The 20,578-nt window shown below is 38.9% G+C and overlaps 1 protein-coding gene across 2 annotated transcripts in view; it reads right to left on the bottom strand.

Moving 5' to 3' along the window:
• MAP2K4 (mitogen-activated protein kinase kinase 4) overlaps positions 1 to 20,578 on the bottom strand; it is a 112,548-nt gene that overhangs the window by 15,432 nt on the left and 76,538 nt on the right. For both annotated transcript variants that reach the window (XM_047756841.1, XM_047756840.1), the window contains exons 5-7: positions 15,998 to 16,117; positions 13,582 to 13,633; positions 10,379 to 10,506 (exon numbers count right to left, since the gene is read on the bottom strand). In XM_047756841.1, coding sequence (XP_047612797.1) covers positions 10,379 to 10,506; positions 13,582 to 13,633; positions 15,998 to 16,117 — 300 coding nt within the window. The remainder of the gene's footprint in view (positions 1 to 10,378; positions 10,507 to 13,581; positions 13,634 to 15,997; positions 16,118 to 20,578) is intronic.

The raw sequence follows: 20,578 nt of genomic DNA, 5'->3' as shown, positions 1-20,578 counted from the left end.
TTTTCGGCGGGCAGACATGTTTTCTCTCTTGACTGATGTGGTGATTACACGACTCACCCCGTTTGTGAAAATTCAAACGGTGCACTTAGAGTGGGCACCTGTCATCTGGGGGATGGTGGTCACGCCGCTTTAAAGCGGCTGTGTGCTTATGTCATTCGCGGCTAGAATTTCTACCAGGTGGGTGGCAGGAAAATGTATCCAATACCCAGAAATAACTTTCTTAAAAAAAGATTCCAGGAGTTCCCGTCGTGGCGCAGTGGTTAACGAATCTGACTAGGAACCATGAGGTTGCGGGTTTGGTCCCTGGCCTTGCTCAGTGGGTGAACGATCCGGCGTTGCCGTGAGCTGTGGTGTAGGTTGCAGACGTGGCTCGGATCCCGCGTTGCTGTGACTCTGGCGTAGGCCGGTGGCTACAGCTCCGATTGGACCCCTAGCCTGGGAACCTCCATATGCCGCGGGAGCAGCCCAAGAAATAGCAACAACAACAACAAAAAAGACAAAAGATTAAAAAAAAAAAAAAAAGATTCCATTTCCCTTCAGGGTCATAGTGGGGCACTAACGAGTGTGCCTAAAGACTTGCACAAGAGCACTTGTTTCATCAGGGCCCAGAACCTTAAGTTATACAAGAACCTGCAGATGTTTGTCAGGCAGGGATGCAAATGATTTCTGTCCAACAACCCCAAAAGGTACTGTTTCATTGACCTGGACATAATTAGCAATTTTATATTTAGATTAGTCACCTCATTCCAATATTCTTTCTTTAGAGACTGTGAACAATGAGTTATATAAATGTCCTCTGAGCCAAGTGCACCAACCTGCCCGTCCAGTTTCCTCATTTATGAGTTAAATGTAACTTCTGACCCATGTTCATTCCTTGTTTGTACGTGTAATTTTTAAAATTTATTTTATTGGGAGTTCCCGTTGTGGCACAGTGGAAACGAATCCGACTAGGAACCATGAGGTTGCGGGTTCGATCCCTGGCCGAGCTCAGTGGGTTAAGGATCTGGTGTTGCTGTGAGCTATGGTGTAGGTGGCAGACGTGGCTTGGATCTGGCATTGCTGTGGCTGTGGCACAGGCTGGTGGCTACAGCTCCATTTCGACCTCTAGCCTGGGAAACCTCCATAGGCTGTGGGTATGGCCCTAAAAAGACAAAAAAAAAAATTATTTTATTGAAGTATAGTTGTGTTTAAATTAATACTATTACAGTTGACTTACAATGTTGTGCCAATTTCTGCTGTACAGTAAAGTGACCCAGTCATACATACACATACATTCTTTTTCTTGTATTATCTTCCACCATGTTCCATCTCAAGAGATGGGCTATAGTTCCCGCTGCTATACAGTAAGAGCACAGTGCTTATCTGTTCTTTTTCACTTTTTGTACTGAAGTACACCTGATTTACAATGTTGTGCCAATTTCTGCTGCACAGCCAAGGGACCCAGTCATACATGTACATACAACCCCTTTCTTATATTATCTTCCATCATTGCCTGTCCCAAGAGACTGGATATAGTTATTAAAGCATCGCTGATTTATAATGTTGTACCAATTTCTGCTATATAGCAAAGTGACTCAGTCATACACATATATACGTTTTTTTGTTTGTTTTTTAAAGCAATGAATTTATTTTTCCTTGTGGAAGGTGCATATTCAAATCTTTAATGCTTAAAATTTTGATCATTTTTTCTTGCGTGGAAAATTTATTATATAAGAGATATAGATAATATTGGGGTTTCTAATGAGGTATAGTTGATATACAATATTATTTTCAGGTATACAACACAGTGATTCAAAATTTTTATGGATTATATAGCACTTATAGCTATTATTCTCTGTGTTGTACAATATACCCTCGCAGCTTATTCATTTTTTATATTTTCCACCATGTGCGTTCTATCCCAGGAGATAGGATGTAGTTCCCTGTGCTATACAATAGGATCTTGTGGCTCATCCATTCTAAACCTAATAGTTTGCATCTACTAATCCCAAACTCGCAGTCCATCCCACTCCCTCCCCCGAGACAACCACAAGTCTGTTCTTTATGTCTGTGAGTCTGGTTCTATTTTGTAGACAAGTTCATCTGTGCCACATAAAAGTGATATCATACAGTATTCATCTTTCTCTTTCTAACTTACTTCACTAAGCACGAAAATCTCTAGTTTCATCCATGCTGCTGCAAGTGGCGCGGGGCTGTTGTGTTCTTTTCTATAGCTTTGCGGTATTACATTGTATATGTACCACATCTTCTTTACCCACTCATCCGCCAATGGACATTCAGGTTATTTCTATGTCTTGGCTATTGTGTATAGTGCTGCTATGAACACCGGAGGTACACAGACGTATCTTTTTAAACTATACTTTTGCCTGGATATATGTCCAGGAATGAAACTGCTGGATCATGCGGTAATTCTATTCTTAGTTTTCCGAGGAACCTCCATACTGTTTTCGATAGTGTTGTATCAATTTACATCCCCACCAGCAGTGCAGGAAGGTTCCCTTTCTCCACACCCTCTCCAGCATTTGTATCTGTAGGTTTATTAATGATAGCCATTCTGATTGCTTTAACATGGACCTCACTGTAGTTTTCATTTGCATTTCTCTACTAATTAGTGATGTTGAGCATCTTTTCATGTGCCTACTAGCCATCCATATGTCTTCTTTAGAGAAATGACTATTTAGGTCTTCTACCCACTTTTCAACTGGGTGGTTTGTTTTTTTGTCATTGAGTGGTATGAGCTGTTGTATATTTTGGAGATTAAGCCCTTGTCAGCTGTATCATTTGCAAATATTTCCTCCTATTCTGTAGGCTGTCTTTTCATTTTGTTTATGGTTTCCTTTGCTGTGCATAAGCTCGTAATAAGTTTGATCAGGTCTCATTTGTTTTTATTTCTGTTCTCTTAGAAGACTGACATAACAAAACATTTATACAATTTACGTCAGGGAAGGTTTTGCCTATGTTCTCTTCTAGGTATTTTATGGTGTTGTGTTTTACATGTAAGTCTTTAAGCCTGTGTAATACTTCAAACATTTTGAAAAGCATTCTTCAATAGAGATTAAAGCTCTATGAAATTGGCTAAAGACTTTGTATCCTAAATCTAAATCAGAAGTATGGGTCTGAAAAGCAAAAAGCTTTTTAAAACTAACTATAAGAGGAAAATACCTACTTAGAGAACAGGGTATGTGACACCAACAAAAACAGCAAAAAAGTAATAGATAAAACAATTTTATGTCCAAAACATAATTTACAAGAAATACATGACTCAAGCTATTTTGTATAGAAGTACATAAAATAAAAACCAAGGAAAAGGGAGAAATTCACCATCAGGATGTTACCAAATTTTGAACAATGCTTCTCAATTTTTTTGGATTAAAGAAGCAAAAAAGAAGTGCTGAATAAATACAACTAATAATACAGAACAGACCTTTTCCAATATTTCGTTTTTTAACTGACCATTTATGATGCTAAAAAAGAAACTTACTAAGGCAGAAGTGTACAAGCTAAAATACTCTGAAAGCAAGAAATAAGAAAAAAGGTGAACAAGAATCGCTTTGTACTTGTTGGCTACCTGTGCAACAAATCATCCCTAAAACTTAACAGCGGAAACCAACAAACATTTGTTATTTTAGGTTTCTGTGAGTCAGGCTTCAGGGAGCACTTCTGATGAGTGGTTCTGACTTGGGGTGTCTCATGAGACTTTAATCAAGACGTCAGCTTGGGCTGTAGGCTTCACTGGGCTGGAGGATTTGTCACCAAACTCATTTACACAGTTACTAGCAGGAAGCCTGGTTCAACCCTGAGTCTCTCTGTAAAGCTGTTTGTGTGTCTTCACATGGCAACTGGCTTCCCCCAAAGTCAGCAATCCAGGAAAGAAGCCACCATGCCTCTTGACGCCCTACTCTCAGAGGGATACAGCGTCACTTCTGCCACATGCTATTCATGAGATGCTGTCACTACATTCAGTCCACACCCAAGGCTGTACTTAGTCACTGCCTTTTGAAGGGAAGTGTATTAAAGAGATTGTGGGCAGATTTTAAAACTACCACACATACTTGGTAGTTAAAACAATGCAGTAGACAGCTTTTACCCCCAACCTTTAAAACTAAGAAAAGGAAAATATGCATATGTATACACATGCACACTCAAAGGCACACACACATATACACACATCTGTGCTTATGCTAAGGAAAAGAGTAAAACTTCACTTCACGGTTTTCAAAGAATCATGTATCTTTCCTCAAACACTCTTGGCCAAGATGGAGTTCAGTCTCAAAGAACAGATAACTATACCATCACAACCGTGCTGAGCTCTGGGAAAAAAATCTTTGAGCTCGAGGAAGCCAAAGTTATGTTTCTCATCACTAGATAATACTTTTTTACTGTTTGAATAAAATAAAGATGAAGATTTTCATAACTTGACTTTTAAAACTAGCATAACCCATCTAAAACCTTTACAATGTAAAATATAAGCAAATCTAAACATTTTTATGTAGCAATCATAAATATTAATATAGCACATGTAAAATTTATTAACCATATAAACTATGAAACAGGTAGGAATTATTTCTGGAATGCCAGGATGGTTCAACCAACCTGAATTGTTTTATCAATAGCTGTACAGAAACATTTCATCATATACTGAATGATGCCAAAAAGGTATTTAATAAGATTTAACAGTCATTCCTGATTCACTCTCATTCTCTCTCGCACATACATATTCTCACACACAGACATATACACGCATACCACACATCATTCATCTAGTTTTAGGCAAAGCAATAAAAATTAACATGAGAAAAGTAAATCTGTGTGTGTGTATGTGTGTGTATATATATATATGTATATAATGATTATAAGTAGATAGATATGACAAGATCAATAAATATGAATAAGATTATTTTTAAAAAGTTATTTGCATAGTAGTACCTTAAGTAGCATCTGAAACCTAATCAAAAAAGAGGCAGAGTTCCCACTGTGGCTCAGCAGCAACGAATCTGACTAGCATCCATGAGGACGCAGGTTCGATCCCTGGCCTCGCTCAGTGGGTCAAGGATCTGGCATTGCCGTGAGTTGTGATGTAGGTCACAGACGTGGCTCAGATCTGGCGTTGCTATGGCTCTGGCGGAGGCCGGTGGCTACAGCTCCAATTTGACCCCTAGCCTGGGAACCTCCATGTGCCACAGGTGTGGCCCTAAAAAGACCCCCCCCCAAAAAAAAAGAGAGAGAGAGAGAGGAGGATCAGTAATTTGACTGGTTATAAAATATCATCAGTATCGGAGTTCCCGTCGTGGCACAGTGGCTAAAGAATCCGACTAAGAACCATGAGGTTGCGGGTTCGATCCCTGCCCTTGCTCAGTGGGTTAAAGATCCGGCGTTGCCATTAGCTGTGGTGTAGGTCGCAGACGCGGCTCAGATCCCAAGTTGCTGTGGCTCTGGCGTAGGCCGGTGGCTACAGCTCCGATTGGACCCCTAGCCTGGGAACCTCCATATGCCAAGGGAGTGGCCCTAGAAAAGACAAACAAACAAACAAAAAATAAATAAATAAATAAAATATCGTATCCGTATAAATAGCCTTCCTGTATATCGGCAGTTATTGTGATGTGGGAAAACACATTCCATTCAAAATAGCAACAAGAGAAATGTCTTACTTAGCCCCTAAGAATCCAGCAGTGAACTAAACAAAAGAAAACCATGGTCTCAAAGGCCCACAAACTCTTCAGGAGATGCACGCAGTCAAGCCAATAGTCAGATGGTGATAAGGGTTAGGAAACAACATAGGTTAAGGAGATAAGCGAGTTGGGAGTTCCTGTCATGGCGCAGTGGTTAACAAATCCGACTAGGAACCACGAGGTTGCGGGTTCGATCCCTGCCCTTGCTCAGTGGGTTAAGGATCCGGCGTTGCCGTGAGCTGTGGTGTAGGTCACAGATGCGGCTCGGATCCAGCGTTGCTGTGGCTCTGGTGCAGGCTGGCAGCTACAGCTCCGATTTGACCCCTAGCCTGGGAACCTCCCATATGCCGCGGGAGCAGCCCAAGAAATAGCAAAAAGACCAAAAAAAAAAAAACCAAAAAAAAAAAGAAGAAGATAAGCGAGTAATACAGGATGCTATTTTAGATGTGGTGGCCCAGGAAGGATTGTGTAAGGGGGTGACATCTGCTCAGAGACCCAACTCACGTGAAAGACAGGCACATTAAACATATTCACAGGGAGAGAGAGTTCAAGGGAGAAAGGTAGAAACAGCACCTCTACGTTCGCGGAACAGCACGAAGGTCAGTGTGGTGGCTGGAGCTGGGAAGGTAACATACGAACCATCCAGAGAGACAGCTGAGGCCAAGTTACGTAGCTCCTGACAGGCCCACTTTAAGGACTCTGGGCTGAGTGTTTCAGAAGAGGAGTGGCGTGATTCACCTGACAGGGCTCTGGAAGGTAACTCTGGCTGCCGAGCTGAGAACAAGGGCGGAAGCAGTTGGGACCGTTCTGGATTTGACTGCAGTAGGGCAAGTGAGAACTGACAGTGTCTGAACAATAAGCACCACTGGTTTTAAAGAGCAGCGGGTTCCAGATACACTTTGAAAGTCTAGCAGACAGTATTTGCTAATGGGTGGGATACAGAATGTGGCAAATTGAAAGATATAAAACTCCAAAGTTTATATCCTGAGCAACTGGAAAGAGGAAGCTGGTATTTCCTGAAAAACAGAACCGGGGAGAGGGAGAGAGCTCACGGATTTTGTAGGGAGCAGAGAGGTGAAAGGACACCAAGAGTTTGGTAGAGAACATATCATATTTGCAACTCCTGTGGAATCTAAGAGGGGATTATGAAATAGAAAACTAGGTACACGATTTTAGACTTTACAGGCAAAGAGTGGGCCCAAAAGCATCTACTCTGTGACAGGCACTGCACGTCACTGAATAAAAGAGACAGAGAGTATTAATCTTTAAAACCAGAACTCACTCGAGGAATTTGGGTAGTTAAAAGAAGAGATCTAGCGATTTCACTTCTAGATATTTATCCCAAGAAAACAAAAAAACCAAGACATTCAAAAAGACATGTGTGCCAATGTTCATGCAGCATTATTTGCAGTAGCCAGAATAAGGAGGCAACCTAAGTGTCCACCAACAGACGGATGGATAAAGAAGCATATAGCTATACAATGGAATACTATTCAGCCATTAAAAAAGAAAGTTTGCTATTTGCAGCAACATGGCTAGATCTAGAGGGTTTTATGCTAAGTGAAGTAAGTCAGACAAAGACAATACCATGAGATTTCACTTAGATGTGGAATCTAAAAAACAAAAAGAACAAACAAAACAAAATGAAAAAGGGACTGATGGAGAACAACGGGGTGGATGCCAGAGAGCAGCGTGGGTGGAGGTGAGGGGGAAGAGAGGTGAAGAGGTTGAAGAGGTACAAACCTCCAGCTACAAAACAAATAAGCCATGAGGATATAACATATGGCATAAGGAATACAGTCAATAATTTGCATTAACTTTGGGGAACAGATGGTACTAGACTTACTGTGGTGATCTCTTCCTAATACATGTAAATGTCAAATCATTACGTAGCACACACCTGAAACTAACATAATATTTTATGGTCAAATACACTTCAATGAAAGAAAAGGCCATTCTGATTCTATTTTTGGTTTCTAACACCTTTTTTTGTTTTTATATTATGTAAATAACAAATGCATAAAATAATATGTTACTGAGCACACAGTGTTTACAGATATAATTAGTGAAACAATGTTGGGGTGGAACTGCATATGAGTAAAGTTTTTGTATGCCTTTGAAGCTAAGCTAGTATTAATTCAAACTAGATTGTTATAAATTTAGGACATTAGCTGTAATTAACACAGTAACCATTAAGAAAATGCCTTAAAAAAATGCAGAAGAGGAATAGAAAGAAAATCCAAAAAGGTATACTATAAAAAGCAGGCAGTAACAGGGAAAATAAATAACAAAAAAGGTGGAAGATACACAGAAAACAACAAATGGCAGAAGTCCAACCATGTCAGTAATTATTTTGAGTGTAAATAGCTTAAACGCTCTAATTACAAGGTAGAGATTAGCAGAATATATTAAAAAAATACGGTCCAGGGAGTTCCTGTTGTGGCTCAGTGGTTAACGAATCTGACTAGGAAACATGAGGTTGCGGTTCGATCCCTGGCCTTGCTCAGTGGGTTAAGGATCTGGCGTTGCCGTGAGCTGTGGTGTAGATTGCAAACTCGGCTCGGATCCCGTGTTGCTGTGGCTCTGGTGTAGGCCGGCAGCTACAGCTCCGATTGGACTCCTAGCCTGAGAACCTCCATATGCCGCAAGAGCGGCCCAAGAAATGGCAAAAAAGACTAAAAAAATATGGTCCCATCATATGCTGTCTATAAGAGACTCAATTTAGGTCCAAAAAAAGTACAAATAGGTTGAAAGAGAAAGGATGGAAAAAGATATTCAAAGCAATAGTAACCAAAAAGTGAGCTGGAATGGTTACACTAATATTAGACAAAACAAAACGATCTTTAAGTCAAAAATTGTTGTAAGAGACAAAAGATCATTAAGTATCTATAAAATGGTTGATTCATAAAGAAGACATACAATTATGAACAACAGAGCTGAACTCTACTGAAGAGGAGAGCTGCAAAACAAATGAAGCAAACACTGACAGATCTGAAGGGAGAAACACGCAGTTCTACAGTAACAGTTGGAGATTTCAATATCCCACTTCTAACAATGAATAGATCATTTAGACAGAAGATCCATCAGAAAGAGAGGTCGTGAACAACACCGTACACCAACTGAACCTAACAGGCATATGTACACAACACTTCACCCAACAACAGCAAAATACACATTTTTCCCAAGTGCACATGGAACATTCTCCAAGATAGACCATATGTTAGTCTACAAAGTAAGTCTTAATAAATGTAAAAAGACTGAATAAACATATTAAATCATGCAAAGTATACTCTCCAGATACAATGGAATGAAGCTAAAAATCGGTAACAAAAGAAAACTGGAAAATTCACAAATATGTGTAAATTAAACAACAGTTAATCAACCAACGGGTTAAAGAAGAAAATACTAGAAAAATCAGAAAATATCTTGAGATGAATGAAAATGAAAACACTGAATACCAATACTTAAGGAGTTCAGAGTAAGCAGCTTTCAGAAGAGAATGTTTAACTGTAAACACCTATAATAAAATAAATAAAGATCCCACATAACTTTATTCAGGAACCAGAAAAAGAAGAAACTCAGAGACAGAAGAAAGGATAATAAAGGTTAAAGCAGAGATCAATGAAACAGAGAATAAAAATCAAAAGAAAGAACTGATGACATGAAATTTATAATATAAGGCAGGACAAGAAAAAACTGCACATAAAATTTTGTGTGTGTTTGGGCCTCTTCCGTCCCTGCTGTGCAGTGTGCTTCTGCATCACGCACTAGCCCGAGCTCTTCAAAGACAGGAAGTCCTGCTCAATACCCTGCTCCCGAGCCAGACGACGTAACTTTAAAAAATAGTGTTCTGTCCCAGTTCTTTAGGGGGTCATGGACCTTGCTGCTTGCTTTGCAAGAGTTTAGCTGGACTATGTATCCTTGGTGAGCCTTTTTTTTTGGGGGGGGGGGGTTGCCTTTTCTAGGGCCGCTCCCGCTGCATATGGAGGTTCCCAGGCTAGGGGTCGAATTGGAGCCTTAGCCACCAGCCTACGCCACAGCCGCAGCAATGCGGGATCTGAGCCGCGTCTGCAACCTACACCACAGCTCACGGCAATGCCGGATCCTTAACCCACTGAGCAAGGCCAGGGATCGAACCCGCAACCTCATGCTTCCTAGTTGGATTTGTTAACCACTGCGCCACAAAGGAAACTCCTCCTTGGTGAGCTTTATGTGAAACATCACTATGTCATTTTGATGTATGACCTCCTCTGCCTCAAAAACATACCTGACGATGCCTCGGACGTCTAGGAGGTGAACAGTTCTCACTGAATTGTCATCAACAGCACCACTTAGACATCATCGGTGTACCTACTACTGTACCATCCCTACAGTCAAGACAGCTTAATGGGTCTAGAAACACAAAGAGGTCTTCAGAGAACTAACCACCTGGCTGAATATAATGGAAGAGTAGTCATCAGAAAAGATCAGAAATGCTAAGTGCTAGACAAGAGGAACTGAGTAAGACAATGAAACAGGGGTTCACTGGGCCAATTTTGCCACGTATTGTAGAGAAGCTAGAACCAAGGTGGGTCTTCGGGGAAGAGGAAAACACCCTCGCATGGTGAAACCGCTCGGCCAAAGGCAGAGTCCTCAGAAGCACAGCACCCAAGGGCGTAGGCTGCCTGTGCAATGACTGCCAGGCAAGAAGGTCTGGCCTTTGCACTTACTGCCATGTACGGCCTACACCCAGCATCTCTGGTCTTGGCAATGGAGTCCACAAGCTGTCCACTGATGCCAAAGTCACAGAGTTTAATATTTCCACTTCTGTCCAGAAGAATATTGGAAGGTTTGATATCTGCAAGACAAAGATGCCATTCAGTGTTCAAGAAATCAATCAAATGAGCTATTTTCTAAAGTCCTTCCAGCAAAAATATTGAAAAATCTTAGAAAACATAAGGGATCAAGTCCTTAAAATTCAGATACGTAAGAAGATAAGAAAATTTTCTGAATGCTAAATACTCATTATCAAAAAAGTCTTTATAATAAATTTAGGCATTCTGTAGTTTTCTTTGTTTTCATCAAGAGGCATACTCATTAACTTGTTTCAAATTGATTACTTAACCATAAAAATATGTAGAATGAAATTCATCTATAAGCGTATACTAAGCTACTTTATGTGTCAAAGATTATACAACTAAATATATACAAATTATAAACCCACAATGTAAAGCAGAGCTTTATCTAACTTAGGAAAGTATCTGATCCGGTACATCTAAAAAGACTACAAGCTTTGGAATCAGAAAAGCAAAGATTCAAGACCTGGGTCTGATATTTACGATGTGCCCTGGGCCAAGCTACTAAACTTTCACTTAATGACCACAATTCCCCCCCCCCCCAATATAAGGAATAATTCCTAACTTCTAGGGCTGTAGAAATTAAAACACCTATTACAATAATTAAAAGTTTTTTCTTTCTTTCTTTCTTTTTTTTTTGTCTTTTGTCTTTTCTAGGGCCACACCCATGGCATATGGGTGGGAGGTTCCCAGGCTAGGGGTCTAATCGGAGCTGCTGCTGCAGGCCTACGCCACAACCACTGCAATGCCAGATCCAAGCCACATCTTCAACCTACACCACAGCTCATGGCAACGCCGGATCCTTAACCCACTGAGCAAGGCCAGGGATCGAACCTGCAACTTTATGGTTCCTAGTCGGATTCATTTCTGCTGTGCCACGATGGGAACTCCCTATTACAGCAGTTAAACATCATTAGTACTTAGTAAATGCCGCCCCTTAATAATTGTTTCTCCTTGAGAGATTTTCCTGACCTTAGGTAGCTTCATCAAGTTTCTCCCAAACAACCCTTTTTAAGAGTCAGCCTGGACTTCGTTTCTACCGTTCTCAGAGTGTGTGTGCTATGCTGCACTCCTGAGAAAGCTGGATCTCTTCCACTGGCAGTCTGGCAGCACTGGCTCCTGGGTTATCGCCTCTTCCTCATGGACCATCAACCTACTGCAGGATGTGCCAATCAGCTACTGGCCAGTTCTGCCCCCTTGCTCGCTAATGCTCTTCCCTATCTCAGTCCATTTCATTGTCAGTGTCATGACTCAATGAATAAAAAGGAAAAAAAAATAAGCAAAGGATGCAAAAACTACCTATGACTCAGAAGGTGACCCACAAAAAAACCAGAAAAGAGCTCTTACCATCACTGACGTGGCTGACTGCCTATCAACGCCCATTCCAAACCCCACAGTCCTTGCTAAGGGAACCGTCATTTTATTAGATGTTCGTCCTCCTCTGTGTAGATCTATCCATACCTCCAAAAACTGGATCCTGACTGGCCTAAGCTTACTGGGGTAGCCTCAGGCTTCTTGCCAGGGACTAGTTTAGGCAAGGGCATGAGACAACTCTGGCCCATGAGACAAAAGGAAATACCAGAGACATTAAGGACGATTTCCCTGCTGCTGAGACGGCCACATGGGAAGAGAGAGCTGCTTCTTCAAGAGGCTACGTCTAGGTGTGGCACAGGATCTGCTTTAGCTGTTACCACCCTGACATATTAGGGAGAGCAGAGCCAAAAGAAGGGAGCTGCCCTAGAGCGCCTGGAGCCGCTCTATCTCTGGAGTCACTATGTCAAGAAGTTAAAGCCAGTTAATAGGATTTTCTGTTACTTGTAATCAAAAGCACTCTAATCACAGAAAAAAGCTACCTGATCCTAGTTTGTAAAAAGACTGCTATAAACACAGCATTTTACTTAGTAATAGGATAACCAAGGGTATTTTTGAAGCCTTTCCCTTTCATTCAACCTCAGGCCGTGTCTTAGGGCTTTAAGGTGATCAGTGAAAATTCCTAGGGTAATCCCTAAAGGCACAATACTCTCAGAATTACAAAATACAGCCAAACAAGGAGGGAAAAATCCAAACGAGAACAAGATGAAGTACAACAGCAACAAAATCAGTTTGCACAATTTTAGGCCAAAAGAGAAAATAAGAAGCCTCCCAACATTACTTTTACAAGCATTTAATTAGCCAGGCAACAGTAAAGGAACTATTCTGATGTTCAAGGTTAACTAATTCCAGTGGTCCAGGGTAAACCTTGAATTAAAATTACTCAAGTAATGCCCTAATTATTAATTTCTTGAATCACTTTAACCTTAGGATTCAAGGCTTCTCACTTCTCTGAAGGTGACCTTTCACTTTCCACCCTATTTATCATCAGGCTGAATCACACTGTCACGCGTTGTCTCAGGTCTGTCTACTACACTTACTGATGAAGGACTTGTGTGCCTCTTCAAAGCCACCATCTCACTACCCTGAGTCTGGCATAATAATAAAGCAGGGCAGTTCCTTAACCTACTTGCTGAATTGAATTCAGGATGCCCACTGTCTTCCAACAGATAAATACCAAATGTCTGAATGTGGACCTGTGTCTAATAAGGTCAAGATCACAAGCAGAAACGCCTCTGAGGAATTCAGATAAAGAACCTTTGTGAATTTATAAAAATATCCTCCAAAGTCAAGAGAGAACACTTGCTAGGGACAGAGGCATGCCTTTAAAATGCTCGTGGAAACTATCCTGCAATTCTTCTTAGAAGGTCCCCAGGTCCACTTTCCTGCCTTATTGGTACAGACAGAGAAACATTAATTATAAGGCAAATTAATAATTATTTTTCAACTGTAGATAATAAGAGCCTGCAGCAAAATCTACTTCAGTTTCTAAGCCCAACATTCTAATAAGGTAGACTGAAATTTACAGACTCCCAAAGGGGGGGAAAAATTCTAAATTAATAATAAAGCTTTAGGGTGCACATAGTATGTTTTGCCAAAAATACAAGTATTTCAGGAAAACTTAGACAATGCACTGTAATTTTCAATTATTTTTCCTATTAAGGAAAGTGTTAATTTCCAGTCTATAAAAAGCAATTCATACCCACCTCTGTGAATGATTTTCAAGTTTTCTTTTAAGTGGTTTAGTGCTTTCACAGTCTAGGGAGAAAAAGCAAGACGGGATAAGCAGTCAATTTCCTTCTAGTCAAACAGCACAGCAGCTTTTCCTAGCTAACAGCTTGGGTGGCTCTTTGCATTCTTTTAAAATGAACATTTCAATATTCTGTCCATTTTTTATGCTAGCTGAAGATGCTGAATTTTGATTTCAGATCTGAAAATTTAGTTGCTTTTACATGCCCTCCCTGGCAGCTAAAATATATGGTAACTCATAATTTTTTAAATGTCATTAAAAAGCTATATAATCTTTCTCATACCTTCAAAATTTTCCAGAATAGATATTTTTAGTACAAAAAGGTACAAGAGTCTGGGTTCCATTATAAACTCTAGTTTTAATAAGTTTTTCCAAATTCTCAGTTTATCCCTATTATTCACCCTCTTTGGGTAGTGAGGCTACAAAGTAACTTATCCTACTGTTGGAGCACTGCTCATCATCAGAAAATCAAAGAGTTTCTTCAGAAATGGAGGAAACAGAGACTCAAATTAAAATTTCTACGACCTCAAACTAAACGAGTAACAGGTCAATGATCTGAAAGGTCATGTCTCTGCTGTCACTAGCTGCTGACACTGGCAGGTGTGCAGGACACAAACTTGCATTGTTTCCAATAGCCAGGCTCATTCACCAGGTTATTCATTAGCAAGCAGAAATTTGACACAAAGTAATTTCAAATGTTATGCTTAATATAATGGATACTCATCAAGTCCACAGGCAAACATATAATAAATGATTTACTAGAGTACATTACACATATTCCAGTATATAATAAAATAGCTGTATCTATGTTTTCCAACTTCATGATTGTCCTGCTGTGGAGAAGGTTAACAGCAAGATTCTAGGATCAGACTGCCTGAGCTTAAACCATTTACCACTTACATTTGAATTCCAAACCCAATTTACTTAACCTCTCCATGCTTTAGGTTTGTCATTTTTAAAAAGGGATTTACGCTATTTACCATTGAGCGTTGTTATGAACATAAAGTGTCATAAGATCTTGGCCTGACACAAAGAAACACTCAATGACCATTAGCTATTCTCACTATCCTACTATTGTCTCATTGTAATTACTACGAATAGTAACAAGTTTCAAGATGATGCTAGGTTTGGTATCCTGGACAAAGATGACTAAATTATCAACATAAATTTTCACATATTTGTCTTAATAATGAATAAGTTTCTAGAATAAACTTGTTTATACTAGATAGCTTCCTTTTGTAAAATTATATGAAGGGGTACATATCTTAACATTTAGTTCATAAAACATTTAAATTTAAGCATTAAGTCAATTAAATAATTTTAAATATTAACATGAGACTATGAATCTTAAGATTATAATGACTAGAGTTTAATCTGACTTTTTAAATTCTAATTATACACACACATCCCTTACAACTAAAATACATTTCAGAAACTGCCTACAAATTTTCACATTAACCTTCAATGATTAAACAGGATAAACTGGCAAGTAACAGGACAATTAAGACCCCGAGGATACAGGGAAGGAAGAGGAAATTATGCAATCAGAGTATCTATCTTACATCTTCCTATAAAATTGAGGTTACACATCCCAGGCATAACCCCCATCATGTCATTGGTTCAGATTCTCAGAGCTTTCTAAGAGTCTTATTAATTTTACTTTATCAAATTTTTTTATGTGAAAAAGTTGTGAATAAGCTATGTTAGCTAAAAGAACAAGAAAGAAAATGATTGTGAATTCACTTTCAAAACCATACACACATAAGCAAAAGAGTATCTCTTCTCTTTTTTTTTTTTTTGGTACTGTGGTAAAAGTGACTTGACCAGATTAGTAGTAATGTTGGTTACTGAACTCGCTGGTCAATAATTTAAGCAGTTTAGACAGAACAGCCTACATCTTAAAGCTCAGGAAATACACTTCGTCTAAGATTTTCAATTAAAGGACTTCAAGGTGATTGCTGTAATTCTGATTAATTTAGGGATAACTGTAAAAATATAACCTATTTAAAAATAGTTAAAGTAACAAGAGAAAGAGGAACAGAAAATTGCTTTTTCTAGCCTTATCTATAGCACGACCTATTATGGTTCACTGTGATTTTAGTGAAAAGAATACTGAAGTATTTATTATTGAGATGCATGATTTCAGTATGTAGTTTTCAATAATGAAAAGTATCAATGCAGTATTTTGAAAACTGTTTTTATGACTTGTTGTGTTAATTACGCCACGGAAGTGATTCTCTTTTTGTATTAAATGATCTTCCAGGAAAGTCGGTAACGTTCTATAAAAGGTATTTAAATATTTGCATTCAAAATTCCAGCAGCATCTTTATGTAAGTATATATAAAGGAACAACGTGAAAACCAGATACTTACTGCTAAAGTGATTTTGCCTAAAATTTCTTCTGGAATAACATCATCTAATACACTATATACATATTTGTAAAACTTATCAAACGAGGTAGACATGAGTTCCATACAGATCCAACAGTCACCCTATAAAATAACAAATATCTGTTATTCTTACACATCGTAAGTACCACCTTTTTTAAAACTTAAAATAGAGATACAATTAGAGAAGAAGCGACCTCAGTTTTTTTCTTAATCTCAGATTAATAATTTTTGTAATTAGTAATTTTTGTTCCTTATTAAAGCCCTGGACAGGATATTCTCCCCATGTTCAAACATCAACTCATTTGCCCAATTTCTTCACTCTTAATTTTAAGGCAGGCAAGTCTTCCATAGAAAATCTTTGGACTCTCAAAAAATTTCAAACTTTGGAGTCCCGTCGTGGTGCAGTGGTTAACGAATCCGACTAGGAACCATGAGGTTGCGGGTTCAATCCCTGGCCTTGCTTAGTGGGTTAAGGATCCGGCGTTGCCGTGAGCTGTAGTGTAGATTGCAGACGTGGCTCGGATCCCGCGTTGCTGTGGCTCTGGCGTAGGCTGGTGGCTACAGCTTCGATTCGACCCCTAGCCTGGGAACCTCCATATGCCGAGGGAGTGGCCCAAGAAATGGCAAAAAGACAAAAAAAAAAAAATTCAAACTTTGCCATAGTTAAATATAAAAATAGAAAATGTGTGAAGTTATTCATTCCCACAAAGGAAAAAGACCACAGTAATCTTGAGATACTATATAAAACTTCTTAAACTAGTATTAAAAAAGAGAGAAGAAAAGAAAAAAAAATTACATAAGGCAAATCCAACCTCTTAAGTCCTTGCTCAAATGCTACCTTCTCAATGGCCGACATCTAAACCTCCTGATTCAAAATGCAAGGCTTCTCCCTCAGCATCCCTCACCCGCTCTACTTCCACAGTCCTTATCATCTTGTCATATAAAATGCAATTTATTTATTATGTTTTTCATCGATCTTCCGTCTTAGAACATACACACCACCAGAACAAGGACTTCGACCTTCAAGATAAGGGGGTTCAGACACAATATCCAGATGAAACATTCACTGAGAAAATAAAACATTTAAAAAGACACTACTCACAATGGAAAGAAAAACTTTGTAACTTTATAGCACCTCGGAATACATCGAACAAAAGGGGCAAAACGCCTATGAAAGAAAGCAAGGACGAAACGGTCCCGAAGGACAGAACATCAACCTGACCAGACAGGGAGGCAAAGCATGTCTAGGAATTTGAAATCTCAAAATCACACAGATGTCCAATGCCTCCACTCAACCTCAGAATTTATTTAAACCCTAATCAAAACTGTCATGCACCTGGACAAGTTGATGCTAAAACTCATACAGAAAAAGGAGAGCCAACTATAGCCAAGACAATTTTAAAGAAGGGAACTGATCGATGAGAGACTTTCTGTAAAGCTACCAGAGTAAAAGACGGTGGCGCTGAAATGGGGGAAAGTAAATACACAAAAGGAGCAGTTTCAAAAGCCCTTGCACAGACGGAAATTTGAAATAGGATAGTTGGAGCAAAGCAAATACAGGAAGAAAGATGAAACAGCCATTGAATGCTGCTGGAACCAGTGGCCTGCCATTAAAATCACAGAAGTTAAATTAAATGATCTCGAATCATTCACAAATAAAAATACAAAAACTTCCACATGGATTTTCTGAAAAGCAAAAGTTTACAATTTTTTAAAAATAAGAATACTTTATTTCATGACTTTAGGGTAGGAAAAATTTTCTTCCCCAAAACATGTATGAAAGGAATAAATCACAAAGGATAAGACTTGCTAAATTTAACTTAATTATAATGGATATTCTGTACAATAAAGAATATTGTACCAAAAGTTCAAAAGTGAGACAAAAAACATCTATTTGGATATAAAGAAACAAAGGATTCATACCCTGAATAATAAAGCACTATGTTAAATTAACAGGAAAAGACAAAACTTAATAGAATAACGGCAAAGCGATATGAACGGGCATGTCACAGAAAAGTGAGCCTGAAAACACAAGTAGAAAATTCTATACTTCACCAATATTTAGGGAAATGTAATTTTAACAGTGAGACACAACCTCATAACCGCCTGATCACCAAAAATAAAACATTCAGTAACCTCAAATGTTGGCAGTGAGATTCACGACAATAAGCACTTAGGTGCAGCCCAACAAAACCCCTCTCTGCATGGCTGAAACTGCATTTCCCAGTCTTCCATGGAGAGAAGGGCGGCCAACAAGCTGTGCACACATCTGGCGGATGATTCCAGAACAGCCCTTTCAGTTCTTTCCTCACCGCTCCCTTTGCGGGACGTGTTACCTGAAGTCTAGGAGCCCACCTGGACCCTGAGGCTGCCTTGGCCACGGGAACCACAAACTAAAATAAGCTACTGGAATATAATTTCCAGGGCAGAAATCTTTATTCTTACTGCTACAGAGGTAGAACTACTATGGAGAGAAATTTGACAATACCCACTAGAGATGAAGATATTCATTTAACCTAGTAATTCTACCTCTAGCCATACAGTCTACAGAATCTGGAACCTATTCGTGTCAAGGAGACATGTCATTTTTACACTGCTTATAATGGCCAAAAAAAATTAGAAATAACCTATATTAGGATTTTTAAAAAACATAAAAAATGGTATATTTAATCATTAGAATACTACATAGCAGTTAAAATAAATTAACCAAACCTATATATTACAGATCTATATTTACACGGTCAAATCTTTTTTTTTTTTTGGTCTTTTTTTGCTATTTCTTGGGCCGCTTCCGCGGCATATGGAGGTTCCCAGGCTAGGGGTCGAATCGGAGCTGTAGCCGCCGGCCTACGCCAGAGCCACAGCAACGCGGGATCCGAGCCGCGTCTGCAACCTACACCACAGCTCAGGGCAACGCCGGATCGTTAACCCACTGAGCAAGGGCAGGGACTGAACCTGCAACCTCATGGTTCCTAGTCGGATTCGTTAACCACTGCGCCACAACGGGAACTCCGTACACGGTCAAATCTTGAAAGCTATGCTGAATTAAAAAATACTATGGGGTGCTGTACAGCACAGGGGACTATATCCAATCACTTGTGTTGGAATATGATAGAGGATAATATGAGAAAATGAATGCGTGTGTGTGTGTGTCTGTCTATATATGTATAGCTGGGTCATTTTGCTGTATAGCAAAAATTGACAGAACACTATAAAGCAGCTATAACAAAAAAAAATTTTTCTTAAAGACTAGTCACTACACAAGTTAACTTTTCTGAAGTGCCTTTGAAATCTTAAAGCTTGGATATGAAAGAAAATAGTTTCTCCAAATTTGGCAATAGCCCTAAAAATTTATAAATACCTACTTGTGACACTGAAAACAACTTTTCCAAACTATCATTAATAAAAAATATTCTGATCTACAGAAAGAAAAAAAATGCTATGGGGGAATATAAATATGATGATTACATTTACATAAATTTTGAAAATACATAATACTATGTATTACTGAGGAAAAAATAAATAAAAGCCTAAGTAGTGTAGGCTTACGGACAGCCTACACAAGCAGAAAGAAACATTAACTTAACTTCAAAGTAATGCTCTAGCCAGACTAATTAGGAGGAAACAGAGAGGACAGAAATTACCTACATCAGGGACGAGAGACACAGAGGGGTGACATCACTGTAAATTCTACAGGTATTAAGATGATAATATAGGACTGTTTTAACTTTATGCCAATTAATTTACCAGTTTATATAAAAGAGACAAATTTCTGGAGGAAAAAAAAAAACCAGTAACAACTAAGATCACTAAACAGGAAGAGATAACAGAATTCCATCTTCAAAAGAAATTAAATTCTGTAGTTTAAAATCTTCCCACAAAAACAAAAACAAAAACACCCCAAACCCTCCAAGTACAAATGGCTTCATTGGTGAATTCGATTAAATATTTGCAGAAAAAATTATACCAATTCTAAACAAATTCTTCCAGAAAATTGAAAATGAGGGACTATGCCAGCTCATTCTTTAAGGCTATCATTACACTGATACAAAGGCCAAACAAAAACATTATAAGAAAACCACAAAAAAAAATTATAACTTAAGAAAAAATAAAAATATCAAAAAAAAATAAATAAATAAAGTGAAGCCATCTACTGATAACCCTAAAAAAAAAAAAAAAAAAAAAAGAAAAGAGGAATTCCTGTAGTGGCTCAGTGGTTAACAAATCCAGGGTTCCATCCCTGGCCTCACTCAGTGGGTTAAGGATCCAGCATTGCCGTGAGCTGTGGTGTAGGTCGCAGACGAGGCTCGGATCCTGCATTGCTGTGGTTCTGGCGTAGGCTGGCGGCTATGGCTCTGATTAGACTCCTAGCCTGGGAACCTAATATGCTGGCGGGTGCGGCCCTAGAAAAGAAAAGAAAAAAAAAAAAGAAAGAAAGAAAAGAAAACTATACATAACTATCTCTCATGAGCATAAATATAAAACTTATAAATAAAATTTTAGCTATCTGAATCTAACAACATATAAAAAAGATAATATATCATAATCAAGTGAATTTATCTC

The sequence above is a fragment of the Phacochoerus africanus genome, chromosome 14 (assembly GCF_016906955.1).
Source record: "Phacochoerus africanus isolate WHEZ1 chromosome 14, ROS_Pafr_v1, whole genome shotgun sequence".
NCBI classification, from domain to species: Eukaryota; Metazoa; Chordata; class Mammalia; order Artiodactyla; family Suidae; genus Phacochoerus; species Phacochoerus africanus.
This window is presented reverse-complemented; position numbering and strand designations above follow the sequence as displayed.